Raw genomic sequence first — 17,410 nt, forward strand, 5'->3', positions numbered from 1 at the left:
TCTTTTCAAAAAGTACTGGAGTACTGAAAGTAGCTTAATACAGAGACCAAGATTTCAAAGCAGGCCTGTGAGATGGGGCCTTAGGGATTGGGGGAGAAAGGGGAGTGTAGGGGACATTGCCAAGTTAAAAATCCCACACCTAACATCTTAGCTTCAAGGAAAATGGAAAAATAATTACACACTTCCCTCATGACCAATAAACGCTAGCGCCCCAAGGGGCAACCTTCTGGTGAAATCCCAAAACTAGTTCCAGAAATGGTCCCTAGGGTTGTTTGAACATCACACTTATACAAGATACAATCCATGGTCCTTGTTGCTTTGCCACCTATATTAGGAACACAGGAAGCTGCCACTGCTCCACTTAGCTCAATACTGTCTATGATGATTAGCAGTGGTTCTCTGGGTCTTAGTCTTTTCTAGCCTTAACTGGAGAAGCCAGGGATTTAAATGGAGACCTTCTGCTTGCAAAGCATGTCCTCTGAGCTGCACCCACCAACCCCCCCCCCCCACGATGCGCCATATGCTTTCCTCATCTCTGCTTCTCTTCGATAGGCTGCTACAAACAAAGGAAACAAACAAAGGAGATTGGCCCATCGAACTCCATGTTGTCTATATTGATTGGCAATGTGTCTCTAGGATTTCAGGTGGGATCTCTCACAACTCCACCTGAAGATGTTAGAAGCTGAACCCAAGACAGTGGACCCTCTGGATATGAACTTAATTCATCCCGAGGGTCCTTACTTACCCCCAGAAGTCCATATCCAGAGGCGCTGCTTCTGCGCATGCGCATGGCACGATAGAGCGCTTCTGAGCATGCACGCGCGGCAAAACTTCCGGTGTATACTTCCGGGTTTGCCACATTCACAACCCGAAATTACGTTACCCGAAGGTAACGTAACCTGAGGTACCACTGTACCTTTTGCAGGCAAAGAAAAGGCTCTGCCCCGTAGTCATGGGTCTGGGGCTTAGCATAGCCACAGCAAGTATTGCAATGGTGTGAGAAAGATGTGGAAGAGTAGAGGGAGCAGCAACAAAAGCAGCCCTAGCCGCTGGGTCTAATAACAAGTCCCTTACACAGAAGTTATCAATAAATGTAGGACAAGCCCAGGTGGAGCACAGTAAGCCTAACTTCCTTCTCTACAGCAGGCAGATCTCCCAAAGACTCCAGTTTCATAAAAGGAAGAGCAGTACAGGTTTGAAGCATCCATAATCAAAGTTGTTTGCTCCTGTCTCTCAAATTCCCCCTGTCGCTGACACAACCAATTTGGCGAAACCCCCCACTCTCTGAGGAGCACAAATATGAGAGACTTTTTCTCTAAAATAGTGTTCAGCACTTACACCATGACCCACAACAGAGTAATGTCCTAACCTGAAGTGGGTCAACCGTTGGCACCATAACCTTTCCAAAATGAAGTATTCTGAATAAACAGACAACCTGTTTATTCAGCATTCATCCTGATTTGTTTGCACAATGCTTGTGCCATGGTTAGACTATGTCCGGTCTTTATTGAGCATTTATTCCAATCTGTTTATGGGGTCGTCGTGTGACAATGATAATTCATTCTGATTTGCTTGTGTGGGGTTCACACGTTCTCCGATTAATTCTTCACTCATTCCACACCTTTCAATGCATTTCACCATCACTTTCCTAATAGCAAAATGTTCTTTGACAGGGCCGGTTAGGGAATCCCACCCATATCATCTACCAGATTCCCCCTTACCCATCTGTGTGGTGATGCTTCCAACAAACCCCAAAATGCTGGTAAGATGGAACTTCCTTTCGCAGAAGCCTTGCTAAGTATTTCCTAGTAAGGCCTGTTCTAAAGTTCCTTTAATCCCAGTTTAGTGTTTTAGCTCAGAATTTCTGTTGTGAATGTTGTCCTTTCTCTTAAAAGGATTTTGCTGTCCGTGCACAGCTCATGAATTCCCCAGACAGCAGTTCAGGAGGGTAGGAGAGATCAGCATAGTCTGGGTTCAAGTACTGAGTAGCTGGAAGGGACTGGATGTGCTGGATAAGCTGATTTGCTCCCCTTGCACAGACAGCAGTGCAAATGGGTGCGAGAGAAGCAGGTGCCACGTGGCTAGTAAGTTCTGAATGTGCTGGATGAGTATGTGTGCTCTCAACCCCAATCACTTTAAGAAAACAGTGTGTGCAACCCCCCTAAGAAAATAGAGAGAGAGAAAGAGAGAGAGAGAGAGAGAGAGAGAGAGAGAGAGAGAGAGAGATTGAAAGAAGAAAGGCAGATAGACTTACTAGGCACACGGTTGATGGCTTTGAGGGGCCTCAGGACGCGCACAGTGCGGATTGCAGACAGGTTGATATTCTGGAGATCCAGAGAATATTCCACCATCCTGCAAAAAAAGGAGAGAGGAAAGATAATGGAAAGTGAGAGACATGCTTGAAACTAGCAGGGGAGATGAGCAAGGCAGGAGCTGAAGCTGTTCACATAGGCAGGATGGCACAAAATCCCTTCAGTGTGTCATTTCTTCCTCATCAGACTATCCTGAGACTTTGCCGGTAGAGAAGTATTAGAAATGAAGCACTGCTCCACGCATGCTAATCATATGTGAGTGTGCCTCCTGCCCACTTGCCAAGGCTGGAGATACCAAGCAAATGACTGACATTCAGGGCGGCATATCTCACGCTGCATATCAACGAAAAGGTGTTGGTGACACTATTGAGACAATAATCAGAGCATAGATCCCCTCTGGGAGACCCTTAGAACTGAGCATGAGCACCTGGTGCTTCACGGAAGCAGGCGCCAAAATCCCACGGTGGAAAATCGAGCTGCCACAATCCATGCCCTTTGGAATAGAGATGAGCTGAAAGAGCAGCTCTGATAAGCTGTCAGGAACTCCTAGCCCGGAGACTCTGCTGAGCCCTCTTCCTGGCATTTACCTGCTTTGTTTGTTGCAAGGGATAAGGGGCTTTGCTGTGGTTATAGAACACTGCACCCCCCATTGCCCTGGAGGCAGGAGAGAAAAGATCAGCAAAGGGGCCACCAAGCCAAAAAACATTGGAAGGAGCTCCTGAAGCACAGAGGCTTGATGGGGGTGGGGTAGGAGAAAGGTTAGACTAACACTGAGCACAGTGGCATCAGACAGATTTCCTGACCCAGATGGTGGCACTTGTGTATGCAATACATATTTTCTAGGAGTTTCCTTGGATGTAAGAAAGCAGATACTGCTGTTTAGAGATGAGAAACTGGTGGTGGGAGAGATGACGATGACAAAATCTGACTCCCAAAGACCTCTCTCCTTGCATCCGGTCCTCTGAACCCATAGGCCTCTCCCTTTCTGTATCATGCAAAAGCCTTTGGAAACTTCAGGTTTCTATGGAAAGAGACATTCATATCACTTCCACTCTCCACTTCAACTCTACCAATTTGTTTCCAAGCCAAATTCAAAGTGCTGGTTGTAACACTTAAGCAGAGGTGGAGCTAGCTGCTTTGGCACCCAGAGTAGGCACATGCCGTGCACTTTGGGGCGGGGCTAGCATCCTGGCGGGGCACCACCCATGGCGAGCATTCTAGGAGGGCGGGGCGGCGATGTCACCCTCCTTCAAGGATGACACCTGGGTCAGGCCGCACCCACCACACACCCCTTCCTCCACCAGTGCCCTTAAGACCTTCAGAAATCTGGGACTAGGACATCTGAAAGACCTCTCCCCTCCCCATGAACATACCTGTGTGCTCCCCTGTTGATTGTCCCCTTGACATTCAAAGCATGGTGGATATGAATGCCCCCCATCCATTATTATTTTTTTACTATGGTGATGAGAGCCTGCCAGTGCACTTCACTGCTGACCTTTTGACAAGCAGCAAAAGCTGGGTTTTTTAAAGAAGATCTTTGGGGCTTAAGAAGTAATTATTTGGCGCTCTTCCTGATTTTTTTTGGGGGGGTGTATGTGTTTGGTTCTGTTCTCATGTTGGTTGTGTTTTATGTATCATTGTTTTAAACTGCTTTGTTACAATAGTTTTATTAATGAGATGTCATGAGCTGCCCTGGTGGGCTGGTCTGATAGAAAGGCAGGATAGAAAGGTCAACTAAATAAGCAAGTAAATACACAGAGCTGTCCCAAGCATGGTGTAAAAGTGATGCTGAGTGTGTTTAACCCCCGGTTCCCAATTTCCCTAGTCTATGTTTCATTGAACTGGCTTTATGTATAAATAAAATTGCATTACTAGTCCAATCAGCATTAGCAAGCCAGGGACCCATGGCCTAGGTTTTGGAGATGTAACTTGCACAAACATCATTTTATAGAATCATAGAATTGTAGAATTGGAACGGACCCAAAACATCATCTTGTCCTACCCCTTGCAAAGCAGGAATCACAGCTAAAGAACCCCTGGCAGATGGCCACCAAGTCTCTGTTTAAAAACCTCCAATGAAGGAGAGTCCAGCTTTTAATGGAAAGAGCTGTATTTGAATAGGTAATTTTTTATGGTGCACATGGCATTATGCTTCAATCAGGCCTCACACCAACTGAGATGCTGGCGAATGATTTTTAAAACAATTTCCTTCTTGCTGTGAACAGCAGCAGGAGTTTTGGCAGTGTCCTGTTTTCCATAAGAACCTGTCTTAACCTTGACTGACCCTGAGTGGCACAGAGGGGAAGGAACACAGCCGAGACTGAAAGACCAGCAGTGTAAAGCTGCATTGATGCTGAACCCAGACAGGGTCCAACACTGAGCCTGAACTAAAGCCTATCAGCCAAGAGCGCTGTGAACCAGAACTTTCAATTCAGCATTCCCAAGAGAGCACTCCTGAATCAGATTCCCGTGAGGAACCTTTCCCCTTTACAATAGGAACCTCATCCTCCTCACTCCCATACCTGTTTGGCAACAAGGGAAAGCAACACCCAAGGTGGGAGATGTCTGGTAAGTAATTGAGTGGCAAGCTCTGGACAGAAGGATGTTCCTTTAATGTTCTGCTGGTCAGGAAGGGAGCCTTGGAGGGGTGATCTAGCCCAGGGAAGATAAAGGATCTCAGTTGAGGTCCAGAGCTCATACAGAGCAAGATGTTCACTTGCAGCTATCCAAGGTCCTGAAATTCCAGCCTGCCACTACAATCTCCCTAACTATGTGACTTGACAATTGACCAGGTGAGCCACCGTCATACCCTGTGGGCTCATGGTCAGAACAGGACAGGAAAAAATCCGAACTCTTTAGTTCTGTTTTCTGTTGTCCTGGATCATGCACAGAACTGAACAGCTAATGAACGAAAGGTGAGGTGGAGCATCTGTTGCTGTTCCCTCTGGAGGGGTGGCCGATGGAGCACTTCACCTGCATCTTAGCTTCCTAATAATTCTGACTCTTCAGCCCTTGCTCAAATGGAACTATGCCCCCTGCTAAAAACTGGCTTACCAGAACAACTGCCAGAATAATACACTCACATGACATTTCAGCCCGCTGTAAAATAATGATGTCATCCTTGTTCATATCCCACCCCTACCTTCTGTGATGGTTCTTTCCTGCTCACTCATTCCATATATATCCAAATTCCAACTTTTTTCTTTGCTAAGGGCATACATGGCACCCTGAACTGCTTGGGGGAGATAAACTACAGTGGGCCCTTTCCACCCTGCTGCCTTTCATCTTTGAGAAGGCACATTTGTCCCATTCCGACTGGGCTGGACTGACTGGCATTAGGAGCCTAAACCATCTCCACCTAGCATCAAGCAAAGCTGAGCAAGTCCTGTGCTGTGAATGAACCATGCTGATATATCCTTACTTCAACCAGTTTGGCTCCAATAACATTCTAGGAAGGACTGGTATGCCAGAAGGCAAATAATGGAGGGACATGAGGGGAATAGAAACTGAATTCTTGTAGGCAATAGTGTCTGGATCTGCCTCTCAGGGCTTATTAAAAGTTGATTTTCTCACCATCAGGCCATTCCCAAGGAAGGCTAAGCAGACTTCTCTCAGCTGACTATGCTGGAGGAAATAAGTGCAGGAAGGAAATGTGAGCTGGGATGAGGGATTCAAGAGGAGACCTCGGATGGTCACCTTGAAACCTTCAAGGAAAACTAATTGAAACACCAGAAGCAGGGGAGTTTAAGGCCTGAAGGAGACATTTCCCACAGAGCCTTCATAAGTCACCATCAACTTTTTTTAAAGTCTCAAGTGTTTTCATTTATTGCTAGCCTCCTTGAAAGGTGGGATTTGAATATATTAGGTAGGGGGTGGGGTGGGGAGGATAGAGAATCAAGCTGGAGGAACCCAAGTCAGAGAGAGGGGTTTGGTTTGGAGCTGAGGTGGTGGCCAAGCGCAAAGCTTTCCAGTACTGCATAAAGAAAGGGTATAGCAGGAGCTGGGGTGTCTTATGTGGAAATAGAAACATGTGGTTATACAGGTCTAATCCTGAGTGGAACAGAGACTCATGAAGCCTGACTGGCCCATGGTCTCATTCCATCTTAGTCACAGGGAGACAGAGAGATTGGCTTATAGAGTATTTTTGGACATGTAACTTAAGTGGTCTTTGAGAGCTCCTTGTATGCTATTTATGAGCATGTCTGGTCCTTGTTAAGGCAGAAGGGAGAGTGGAAGAGAGGCATTTATGTAATGCAAATGTGCATTCTGATAAACGTCTGGATGCGGAGGGAGGGTGGGCATTCACAGCACAAACTGAAAGAGTCACTTTAAGCGCCCTGTGTGAAAATGCCCCAGCAGGCCAATCCTATGTGCTCAGATATAAGTCTGTGAGCTCAAGCAAATGTGTGCATAGGATTGCAGCCTTAGAGTGACTTTGGATTTTATGAATCTTCCCTGGAGGAGATTTGTGCCAAGTGCCCTCGCTGGAAGTCAATAACAAAATCTCTGCTGGCTTCGATGAGGTGAAAGTCTTGTTTCAGGTATGGCTGCATCTCTATTGCCGGCTTGACCTGCTGCACCCCAATTAAGGGAAACACAGACAAATAGAGTATCTGGGCTTTCACAAAACCTTGCAGCCTACGCAGCAGGATTTTTTCCTGAATAACCTTTAAAGCAGAGCAGTTTCAAGAAGCAGCAGGGTGCGCACTGCTGACTGTGGTGTGGGGGAGGCTGAGGGCCGGCTCAGACAGTGACAATGACCCAGCATAGACCCCTCAACCTGAGAGCTGTTAAAAAGGAAATATTTTGTTTCTTTTCTTTTTTAAAAATTCATTAAGGGGTGAAGAGGAGTGACTCTTCCATTCTTCGGGGCACTATCACTTCGAAATGCTCCCATTTAGATGTACTATTCCATTGCAATAAAGGTCACTTAATACAAAGCCAATGCATTTTAAGACCAGAATGGAGAAACAAATTTTTTCATCTGAAATGAAGGTGTGGAGAGAAAGCCTCAAAGTCAACCTGAAATGGAAACAACCTATTTACAACCAGATGAACGTGCCACTTAAAGTTAATAATGAACCATTTTAATTTAAAACAAATTAAGCTCCTGGGTGCCTGTCAGTCATTACAATGGCTTATACTAATTGGTCTGACTGCTATAAGGGGGGGGGGGCAAGTTTGCCTCTTACAGGGCAATGGCTTAGAACATGGCTTCTTTTACTTTAAAGGTAAAGGGACCCCTGACCATTAGGTCCAGTCGTGACCGACTCTGGGGTTGCGGCACTCATCTCGCTTTATTGGCCGAGGAAGCTGGCATACAGCTTCCGGGTCATGTGGCCAGCATGACTAAGCCGCTTCTGGCAAACCAGAGCAGCGCACGGAAATGCAGTTTACCTTCCCGTCGGAGCAGTACCTATTTATCTACTTGCACTTTGACGTGCTTTCAAACTGCTAGGTTGGCAGGAGCAGGGACCGAGCAACGGGAGCTCACCCCGTCACGGGGATTCGACCGCTGACCTTCTGATCGGCAAGTCCTAGGCTCTGTGGTTTAACCCACAGCGCCACACGTGTCCCTGGCTCTTTTACTTTAGTTTGCATCTATAAAGAAAGAACCTGTAAAAATGTTTGGAGGCTGTATGCCATGGAATGTCAGGTGCTCAGGGCTGGCTTCAGATATTTTGCTGCCTGGGATGAATGACAAGATGGTTCTGCCCCTGCTTCCTTGGGGAAGAGCTGTAGATCAGCTGTAGATCACCTACTTCATAGCATTTCCAGGAAGAGTTGAGTGTGATCCCGATCTAAAATCCTGGAGAGCTGATGCTAGTTCCCCACCAACATCTGGTTGGCCACCATGAGAAAAGGATGCTGGATTAGATGGGCCATTGGCCTGATCCAGCAGGCTGTTCTTACATTAATCAGCGAAGACAATATTGAGGTAGATGGGCCAATGGTTTGACATAGTATAAGGCAACTTCCTCTATTCCTACGTGCAGAAGCTGATAGGACTGGCAGCTGAATCTTGCTCCAGCAACAGGACAGCACACCTGAGGGCAGAAGGCTACCTTAGGGGATGCTGGGTAGACAGACAGTACAGCATATGCAGGTCTCTCCTCCAAGACCTCAGTGCTGCTTCCTGCTACTCAAGATCTGCAGCCTGAGGTGGCTGCTTCCTCCCTCCCTCTGTCTAATGGTGGGTCGGAGAGCGCTGTGGGGAGGGCTGACTGATGGCTTCCATGGCCTACTTGTGAGCTGCTTTGGAAGCATCTAGTTTGCCACTGTGGGGAACCGAATGAACATCTGGTCTATTCCAGGAGGCCTCTCCATATGCTCTTAAATCCCTCTTTATGGCAGACACGTCAGCTATCGCCAGCACCTCTTTAGAGAAGCAAGGAATGAGGCTGAGTGTCACAGGAAAGGGGATCAAAAGGAGCACCCAAATCTCTGAAGCCTTGCTCCTGAACATTCAGATCAAAAGGGATTAGAGCTGATAGAATTAATTGGTATAATTAATCAATTAATTCATGAATCATGTTAAAATTCAGTGCGGTCCCCTGTGGAAGAATTTGCAGGGCTGATGGCACTGTCATAAACAATTTATGTTCTTTTTCACAAACAGGTGATGCACTTTCCAAACAATAAATGGTTTGCCTGTGAGAGTTTGACAACAAAGCCTTTTCTCCTTCATTAAATTGCATCAAAATGCCACATGCACTGAAATACTGTCATAGGTATTTTAACCAGTTAATGAACTGGCTCCACTGAAATATGGTTTTGTTCTGCTCTTTCATGGTGCACGCTGGAGTCCGCTTACACAAAGCCCTTTTTCCTTGGCACGCTGTAAGAAACAGTTCAACTGTAATACTTCACTGATGAATATTTGTGTGCCCATTCATTGAGTGGTGGGGGAAATACCTGGTCTTGCCTGGGCCCTTGAGGAAAGAGTGACAGGGCATTCCACAGCCCAGGGGTGTGTGAATTAGTATCCACAAAATGCACCTTTCAAATACCCACTAAGAGAAGAGGAATACACCTAGACCTTTCCCAAGGATGCTTCTACAGTCTCAGGACAACTCTAACAACTCCTCTAATCCTGAAAGTTAGCCAGGCCAACAACAAGGGCATTGAAGTTGGCAAATGACTGACTGATGAGTTCAAGAACCAAACCCTATTTGAGAAGGGGGCCATCGCTCAGTGGTGAAGCCCGTGCTTGGTGTGTAGAAAGCCTCCATTTTGCCCCCAACCACCCAAGTCTTACAACTAAAATGAGCATGTATACCAGTGGACTCACTTCAAGCACGAGCATGTCAAACAAGTGCTGCTATGCTCTGAGAGTGCTTTTTGTAAGTGCATCAATCTATTCAACTGGAAGACAGCAATGGATCTCCTGCCTTGCATCTTGAGAAGCCTCAGGTCTGGTTCACTCATGCATGCACATCATTTGATGTATTGTAATGCATTTTCAGCGCTGTTGTGTACAAGGCATTGGGAGAACACACAATGCCCCAGACAGAAGAACCGTCACCTCAGAATTGTCCAATCACAGATGGAAGTCAATGTTTGAGGCTGCATTCGTCAAGCAGTCAACGTGTATGTGCAAATCCTTCCTCTGCATTTGTGGGTATGCTTGCATACTATCGCCTGCCTCATTCCTCTCTTGCACCATCAGGGCAGAGGGCAGAATTCTCCTGACGGTTGCCATGTGTACCCACAAGGAATTGGAGAACCCACCATAGTCTCCTCATTACCCAAAGCCACTGTAATTTAAGCAAAGATACTTATTCTTAAGAGGAATATGTTACAAGAAAGTCTATTCACCAGTGTCCTTATTCCAAGATAACAGCACAGGGAAAATGTGGGAGATTTATGAAGCCAAACAAAACTGTGCATAATTGCCAGTAAGAAAGGCGTTAAAAACCACAGAGAAGAGTCAGATTGGTTATGACCCCTCACCTTTGGGGAGGAAGGAAAAAAGGCTTGTTTCCTGTTCCTTTTCCTCTCTTCTTCTTGAGCCATGTAAGCTGAGCACATGTCCAAGGCTGGTGCTTCAGAATCGGACCACATGTTTGAGACCAAGTTCTTTTTGTTTGTTTGTGCTGTTTCTGCTGTAGCACTGAACAATGCATGAGTGAGACCTGTGATTACTATAAGTAAAGCATTTAAACTTACTAAATGTTGTTGTCTATTCACTCCGAGAGGGGTAGAGCCAGGTGAGAATTGTAAGTGCTCAATAATGGGACATTTAAAGGTCTAACAACAGATATCCCCCATACTTTGCAAATGCTGCATAGATCTGTGTTTTAAACTCTGCTGGTGGACTGTTTTGGCTAAAGACTAAGTTCAAAGCCCCTCCTGCTATTTTCAAATTCAGGGTCAGCCATTTTTTCTTTGCAGTTCCCCACGGATGTGGGACTTCAGGATTAACCTGTATTCCCCAGTTATTTCCCAACAGGAAATGCTTCAGTCCTCATGCCTACTGCATTTGCAGGCCAGGGGCCATTTTGAAGCAAATTCTTCTCAGCAAGGAGATCCCCCTAAGAACAATCAACTACACGTCTTCTAATCTAACACAATATATGCTGTCATCTGCCAGCAGTGCCCTTTTGCTGTTTGCATAGGCTGACTAGCCAGGTCTTTACATAAAGGGATACATGGAAAAGAATCAGATATTAATAAATGTAAAAAAAACACACACACAACAACCTCAAACAGAGTCCAGCAACATGAAGCTGCCAAACTGGAATGCCTTAGCAAATTTGACACTTTGGGATTCAGCCTCAACAAACGCAGGATACGGCTAGCTCATTACAAGAAGAAATTGTCTTGGCTCGTGCTATTGATCATTCTGTGCCTAGTCATCAGACTGGATTCTGTATTAATGTGTGCTCTGAATACAACTATAACATACTAATAGCTATCTCTTGTAATGACCTTTCCCTCTCACTTTGTAAAAAGAAAAAGGGGGGAAAGGAGATTTGTATTCTTTCCTGTTATATATATATATATATATGCATCTAACAAAGCAGGCTCAGGCCCACAAATGCTTACATTGCAAGAAATGTGCCAGCTGATTCTATGTTGGCTTTATTGCAATTGAGCAACATAGCTAATTTTTCTGGCATTTGTTACAAAAGGAGGGGAACATAAATGGGGCAACAGAACATTTCTGCATGATTCTAAGAAACATAAGTTCAAATCCCAGCTTCAGACAGCCCAGCGTTCACTGAGGCCAATCGCTCCTCTCTCAGCTTCAGCTTCCCGTCTGTAAAATGGGTGAACTATTTCATGGGATTACGGCAAAGATGAAGCTTATCAAACGCTCTGCAGATCAGAAGTGCTACATGAATGCTTAATTATAATGTGCTCCGACTCTTTTCCAAAAATAAGACATTTTGTAAGTTCAACAGTACATAATTACATAGCGAAGGCTCTGAGCTTGAGAGCTGTCAGCACCTAATTCACTTCATGCATTATTAACTATCCAAGTTTGCTCCGGTTGCTGAATCAGCTCTTTCTGCCCCGTGCTAGGCCCTGGCCTTGTCCTCCCGTGCATCTAACCCAAAGGCTGCCTGCTCCCTGTGATCCGTCACTCAGCGCTGCTCCCAGTCCAAAAGATAAAGAGAGCATGTGTCAAAACCTTTCACAAAGGGACTTGTCGGAGGGACAAATGTTCCAAAGCAATCGGGTCAACCTGTCGATGTGTTGTGATTGTTTTCTCCTTCCCTCTCCACACTCCCTTTCCATCTCTTGCCCCCCTCCGGACTCTGCCACCACATCTATCCCTTTTCTTGTTTGCTCACATTTGGAGTAATAGAGTGAAATGAGTCGTTTCCTGAAATGCAGTGGCATAGATGCAGCCCCCCCGGAGCTCACAGAGAGAGGCAGATGGGATTTTGCGCAGCCAATAAAAAATATTCAAGCTCCTGTTAAACAAAAATAACTCAGAGAGAGACATGGAAGGCTCATTAAAAGGAAGAGAAAACCTGAGCAGAGGCTGATCATGTAAACAGAAATGGGGGTGGGGGAATATAGAGGATTGTAGCCAACTATTTTTTACTCAGAGTAGACCCACTGAAATTAATGAAAGTTAATTAAATGCATTCATTTAAGTGTGTCTATTCTGAGTGTGATCAATGCTGGCTGGATAAATAACTGCACATTCACCCATTCACCCACTCACACCCACCAAGCATATACGGGAGACTCAATTCACATGTAAAAGCATAGATTCATATGCAAACAAAAATAGGGAAAAGAACTGACTGCTCAATAAAACCGCCAACTTAGAGCAGCAGATTTTTCAAATCAGTTACACTGTTCCAGCTAAAATTGATGTCCCTTAAAAATATCTTTCAGTTAAGTTATTGATATGTAAATGAAGACAAATGTGCACATTTCTCAGTGAGAGCTGTGGAGATCTTTTACTGAGATCCATCATGCAAAATTTGGTTGCAATACCTTAGGAAGTGCCCAAATGCAAAATGAACAGATGAACAAGCAACTTTCCAAAATATATAGTAATAAAGTGTAGCAACTAAACACATCCTTTCCTAAATACTGATTATATTTTAAGGTGTTTTTAGCAGTACAATATGAAGCACATGTATTTTAAGATTTACTAGAATATATCTGTAGCTATAAATGCACAAGCCAGAATCACAGAGAAATAATCAGAGGCAGTTGGATCTTGTAGGATGGACAAGCTATGCAGGCTGTCACACTTTTAAAATATAGCTTCTACCTCCTTCGTTCAGCTTGACAGTAGGAGATACCGCCCCACCACATTTTAAATGTGAGGTATAATTCTGCTTGCGACCCCAAGGAATGCCTTCATTTATAGTCAGACACATTACATTTACTGAACATGAGAAACAAACTTTTTTGTGCTTGCACTGGAGAACTGTCCCCAGGGAGTTAAAGGCATTGAAGTTGGGAATAATCCAAAACTTATTACTCTCTCATCCCATTGTCCTTATCTGCATCAGAAAGCCAACACCATCTCTCTGTATGCAGAAGGCAGCTCGCTGGTGGTTAATAAACGATTTAAGCAAATATATACACGAACGGATTAGGAAGCTTAACCACTTTTAAAGTGGAGGGGAAAGTCCTCTGCAAAAGGATCTGAGCACAGAGCCTGTAAGGTAATTTAACGCATGCAGCATTCCTCTACCACTTTCCTTTTGGATCATGGCACCAATCTCTTTCGGAAGATAATACCCTTGGCGCAATCTTGACTCTTCTGTGGGGATGAGACTTTGCTTTGAACCTGACAAGTTATCTCCAAAACAAAATTGTTCAAAAAGCAATCTGGCAATTTCCTTCCCTACATTCTGCTAGTCTCAAGTAGTTATATGCTTGCACCCAAAAAGCTCATTCAGCAGCAGGCTTGGGAACTGAGGTCCCCACCAAATAACTGCAAAGAGGGAGGATGAGGTGTGTCATTTGTAGTGGACAGGAGAGGGATCCAGACCTGAGCCTGCTCTTATCATTTATCTAGTTTCTGACTTGGAATCCAATTGGCAGGTTGACTTCCAATCTATTACTGGGCCAAGTTCAAGGTGTTGGTGCTAACATTAAAGTCCCTAGACAGCTCAGGACCTGGTTACTTGAGAGACCACCTGTATCCCTCATACAGTTTGTAGATTGCTGCAGTCTGTAGAAGGGTTTCTTCTGCAAGTTCCAAAGATCTCAGAAGCCTGCTCCATAGTAACTCCATAGTAACTCCATAGTAGGGCTTTTAATGTGGCTTTCCCCAATCTGTGGAATAGCATTCCCCTCAAAATATGACCAGCGTCCACTATCTGCACTTTCTAGAAACATCTGAATATATTTTTGTTCCAACGTATTTTCCCAGCTGGATAAATGGGTCTTTACCACGAGTGTCCATTTGCTAGGGTTTTGTTTTTGTTTTCAATGTATTTGTGTTTTTAACTGTTTTAGATTATATGTAGATTGCCTAAAGACAGTGTTATAGAAGGCCATTAATAATTCAATAATAATAATAAGCATTTTAACTAGTTAACTAGTTCAATTAACTAGTCATTAATCAGGATAATTACTGGTTTTTTAAAACCCTGATTTTGCTGAAAAACGTAAGGAGCAAGAAGTGTACTTTTCCAGTAGGAATAGACATTTCACAGAAAGGAGTTGCTGCAGGAATAAGGAATGATGGCAAGAAGTGAGAAATGAAAGCAATTGATAGTAATTAATGATGAAATACAGAGGTGCTGGGAAGTCAGCCTCTTTGGAAGCCAGACTTGGACTTGAAAGTCCTGCTCTCAAATCTCAAGTATTTGAGGTGAGCAGGTTCTATCAGCAGTGGAAACAAGTCCTACAGTACCTTAAAGACTAATGCAATTGTGATGGCACAAGCTTTCATAGACTAGATTCCACTTCATCAGATGAACAGGATGCTAGTCCACAAAAGCTATGCAATCAAAAATTTAGGATGCTACAGTCTCTGGTTTCCCCACCCTGTAGCAGGCTAAAATGCAACGCCTCTGGAAGTTTTTTACTCAGGTGTCTTGAATATGCACTATGTTGGTGTCCAGAAGCACCTTTGTTTATTACTTCTTCTATATATTTCCATATATAATTTGCAGCTGTGTCCTGGAGATCTGCAGCTGCAACAGAGTTCCTTATTGTAGATAGAGTAAGACTGAAAATCCCATAGGAAGAAGTCTCTTTGCCCTCTTTCCCACCCCATTTGCTGAGGTCAGCTTTTAGCTTGCAACCCACAGAACAGTTGACACAACTTGTCAGGCACGCAGCATTAATCATTGGGGCCTTGGCACAGCATATGAAGAATCCACAGTGACATCTCTCAGGCAGGGCCAGAGGCTCTCGTCAAAGAAAGTTACTTCAGTTTTGCCTGTGCTCTAAAGAACAGGCTGGTTAGTCATTTTGAGAAGCACAAAAGGGGCAATGAAGAGTGAAAAACGGGAGGAACGATGAGGTGGGGAACACAGTTTGCCAGGCTTGTTTGGTATTTTTTACCATATGCGTTGTCAACTGTCAAAATCAATAAAGCATTTGCTCCAGAAAATTCTGACATTAACATTCATCTCCAGTTTCTGACATTATCTTCTTCTCAGTTTCCAGAGGGGTTACATCTGATGAAGTGAACTGTAGTCAACAGATGCTTAGGCATTAAGAAATTTGCTATTCTATATAAGTGCCACAAAACTCTTTGTTGTTTTATCTCCCCTGCATGCTCTGTATTCAAATCCTACCTTATATCGAATTTCTTTTCACATTTCCATCCTCATCACTGTCTGGCCTTTAAAATGGTTTTAAAAGTCTGCCCTTTCCTGAAAGCTTTATAAACACACAAGCATGGATCCTGAGTCAGTAGAACAATACCCTGTCCCTGTGGATGGAAAAGAGTTGGGGAGAGAGCTCTTTTCTGCTCCCTGCTTAGAACAAAGAGGAAAATTGTGTGATCCACTACTGGAGACGAGGATTTACAACTTTAAAACAAATGCATTTTATCAAAAGAAGAGGTCCACAAAATTGCAGGACATTGCTGGTGTGGGTGGGTGGGGAGAGCTGCTGGCCATTCGTTGCTGACAATACTACGCTAGATGGTATGAACTGTCATAAGCATCTTTCCCTGTGAAAAAGGGACACTTGAACCAAACACATGCATCTGGAAAGACCCATAGGTAGAATAATAAAATTGCAAAGAGGGAAAGGTCCCAAAGGGTCATCTGCTCCAGGCCCCTGCAATGCAGGAATCGGAGCTAGGAACATACAACTGCAAAACAGCCCTCAATTCCCAGGTTCAATTCCTCCTATTTCCTCTTGAGAACAAACAAAAACCCTCACATAACAGGAGTCCCCTTCATGGATCACTGCCTTGCCGTGGCGAAGGGGCTTGAATAACTCAGAGAAACTATGAGCTATGCCGTGCAGGGCCACCCAAGATGGACAGGTCATAGTGGAGAGTTTTGACCAAACGTGATCCACCTGGAGCAGGAACCGGCAAGCCACTCCAGTATCCCTGCCAAGAAAACTCCATGGACAAAGACAACAGGCATATAAAAGTTATGATGCTGGAAGATGAGCCCCTCAGGTCGGAAGGCGTCCAAGATGCTACTGAGGAAGAGCGGAAGAATGTACAACTGCAAAACAGCCTTCAATTGATGGGTTCAATTCCTCCCATCTCCTCTTGAGAACAAACAAAAACCCTCACGTAACAGGAGTGGAATTAAACCAAACCCTCTGGCTGAACCCTTGGAGGGCTGCTGCCAATCAGGATACTGGGGTAGATAGCTTAATGTGCCTTTTTCATTGCAAGCCCAAGGATTGCTCTATGGGTGCTCACTTGGCGCTAGCGTGACTGTAAGCGCAGCTGCTGTGTCTGCTGACCTTGGGCATCACCCTGCTCCCTCTCCTTTCCTGCTGTGCTCCTTTTTGTTTTCTAGCATATGCTTCACCTGCCCTCTAGCAGCTAAGGACATTAAAAAAACAACAGCCATATGTATCTGCAATTTTAGCAACTATTCTTCTTCTTCATTCTCATCGCTCAGGGAAATCTTTACCCGAGGAAAGAAAACAACCATCCTAGGCCCAAGCCCTGCAAACTAATCTGATGGCCGCTCCAATAATAAAAGGGTGGGTGGGGGAGGAACGCAGAAGCAGCTTAAACTTCCCAGCCTGCCATCCCCTTAAGAGTCCATTGCTGTGTGCCCCATTAGTGCTAATGGCAATGACACGGCGGAGCAAGAGAAGGGAGGGCAAGAGAGCAAACAAGCGGCTAAATTGCTTAAGTGGGTGGTGAGTGTCACACAAGACACACGCCATCAGACCTCGTTATGAAAAGTGTGCACCACGGCTCATCTGCAAAGCAAAAGAGGCAAAGAGCCATGGAAGTAACAACCAGAGACTGGTCCAGCGCCTCACAAACCAGTTCCAGGCTCCAGTTTGGAACAACATCTACTCAAACCGTGCCTAAGCCTGACACCACAAACGCAGCAGAACACAGCTCCCTGCCTCTCAAATAGATAAGGCTCTCACATGATTGCCTGTGTTAATCATGTTGGCCATTTCACAGTGTTAATCATGTTGACCTCTCACAGGCAGGGAAAGGAATGTGG

At 44.9% G+C, this 17,410-nt stretch overlaps 1 protein-coding gene across 2 annotated transcripts in view; it reads right to left on the reverse strand.

Moving 5' to 3' along the window:
- The window catches only part of CACNA1I (calcium voltage-gated channel subunit alpha1 I), a 288,035-nt gene that overhangs the window by 112,545 nt on the left and 158,080 nt on the right, over positions 1 to 17,410 (reverse strand). For both annotated transcript variants that reach the window (XM_053405099.1, XM_053405098.1), the window contains exon 5: positions 2,255 to 2,352. In XM_053405099.1, coding sequence (XP_053261074.1) covers positions 2,255 to 2,352 — 98 coding nt within the window. The remainder of the gene's footprint in view (positions 1 to 2,254; positions 2,353 to 17,410) is intronic.

Source organism: Podarcis raffonei, chromosome 10 (genome assembly GCF_027172205.1).
Source record: "Podarcis raffonei isolate rPodRaf1 chromosome 10, rPodRaf1.pri, whole genome shotgun sequence".
Taxonomy (NCBI): domain Eukaryota; kingdom Metazoa; phylum Chordata; class Lepidosauria; order Squamata; family Lacertidae; genus Podarcis; species Podarcis raffonei.